At 24.5% G+C, this 1,744-nt stretch overlaps 1 protein-coding gene across 1 annotated transcript in view; it reads left to right on the top strand.

Annotated features, from left to right (window-relative positions):
* LOC105627378 (peptidyl-prolyl cis-trans isomerase FKBP14) overlaps positions 1 to 1,744 on the top strand; it is a 99,462-nt gene that overhangs the window by 89,847 nt on the left and 7,871 nt on the right. Inside the window, exon 3 of the mRNA XM_012208660.1 lies at positions 824 to 883. Within this exon, the coding sequence (XP_012064050.1) occupies positions 824 to 883 (60 nt within the window). The remainder of the gene's footprint in view (positions 1 to 823; positions 884 to 1,744) is intronic.

Here is a 1,744-nt window from a genome sequence, read left to right as displayed (position 1 = left end):
TAGTAGTAGTAGAGAGAGAGAGAGAGAGAGAGAGAGAGAGAGAGAGAGAGAGAGAGAGACTTCTGTTAATGAAATAATTACACAAGTGTAAGATGCGTATACCTATTTTAATTATCTTATTATCCTATTGAGATGAAGAAACGTTGAGAGATTATAGATCGAGAATTATCGTGCCTAAAATTATCTTTCTCACTTGTGTAAAATTTGTATTTTTATTATCATTTTAAGAGGTTTAAATATAGGAGGTAAAAGCTTTCTCACTTCGTATTTGATAATTAATAATCTATTAGAATTTTTTAGTATAGAGATATTCTTATCAAAAGTTAAATCTTTCATAAATTAAAGATTTGTAGATAAAAGAAGATATGATTAAAGACAGCTTTTTGTCGAGAAAAATTTCATAAATGCTTGGAAGTCATTTATTGAAGAATAACAATTGTTTTTGTCAAATATGTTTTTAATTGACTTGGCATATTCAGATAGTCAATATAACGTATCATTCAGTTTAATTGCTTGGGAAATGAAAATTTCATTGATACGATTAAATAAGCAATATTTTTGCCGCTGTTGAGAGTTACATTTGATTTTCATGTCTATACAATTTCAACGTTTTATTATCAATACATCGTTATATTAACAATCAGTCGGGCAAAAGGATATCGAAACGCTATAATCATATTGTATATTGGCATTTGAGCTACGCTCAATACTACATATAATTCTATAACATGAATAATTTGATGCTACTTTCGATGTAATGATACAGTTGCATTAATTATGCATGAGAAGTAACATAAACATATAATTACTGCTTATTGACAAGGCGAGCTGAAAATATTTTATTAGTACACTTTTCAGAGATTAACGGAAAACGCGATGATTCTTAACAAAGTTATATGCAAAATACTCTTTTTATTTAATCCGCGATAATTCAATAACAAAAAAATGATTTTGTATAAGGAAAATTTTTAGCTTTTATACTGGAAAGTTTAAAAATTTTGCAAGTTTTTCTGGACGTAATAAGCTCATAAAGTGAAAAGAAAATTTCCCAATTTATCTAGTTTTGTATATGTAATTTGTAATTTTCTATATGTAAAAATTACTAAAAAAAAATTACAGAAATTCAAAAGACATAATGCTTTTTTAAATGTAGAAGTTCTAAGTCTAGAACTTGTAAATTTAAATTTTATTTACTTTTAGCACAATTAATTATTAGAGCTATTCGAATTTTGAAGTTTATTAACGCTAAGAACTTTTGTTCCAACTCAAGTTACGAATAAGATATAATAGGAGTTTACAATTGAAAAAAGTCAATATTTTTCCTCGGTTCAATATAAACTTAATAAATATATAATCTCTTTTTCAACAGCGACTATTTAATATTTAATATAATTTTGTAATAAAATTATTTAAATATAAGCCTCATTATTTTGAGAATCAAAAAGATGTGATATTTGCATTTTGCTTTATTTTACATTATGTATAAAAATTATATTAATTTTAAATATTTTATAAATTTTCAGATTTTTCTTAATATTGACTTTTCTTAATATTGACTTATATTTTATGTAATGTAATTTGTGTAAATTACATTTCTTTCTCTTTCTTTTTTCTCCCTTCCTCTTTGTTTCTCTCTCTCTCTCTNTNTNTNTCTNTNTNNNCTANTNTNTTNTNTNTNTNTNTNTNTNTNTNTNTNTNTNTNTNTCTCTACTACTATATATATATATACTACTACTACTACTTA

This window comes from Atta cephalotes, assembly GCF_000143395.1.
Source record: "Atta cephalotes unplaced genomic scaffold scaffold00008, whole genome shotgun sequence".
In the NCBI taxonomy this organism is placed as follows: domain Eukaryota; kingdom Metazoa; phylum Arthropoda; class Insecta; order Hymenoptera; family Formicidae; genus Atta; species Atta cephalotes.
The sequence above is the reverse complement of the archived record's forward strand: the minus strand, read 5'-3'. Positions and strand labels throughout refer to the sequence as shown.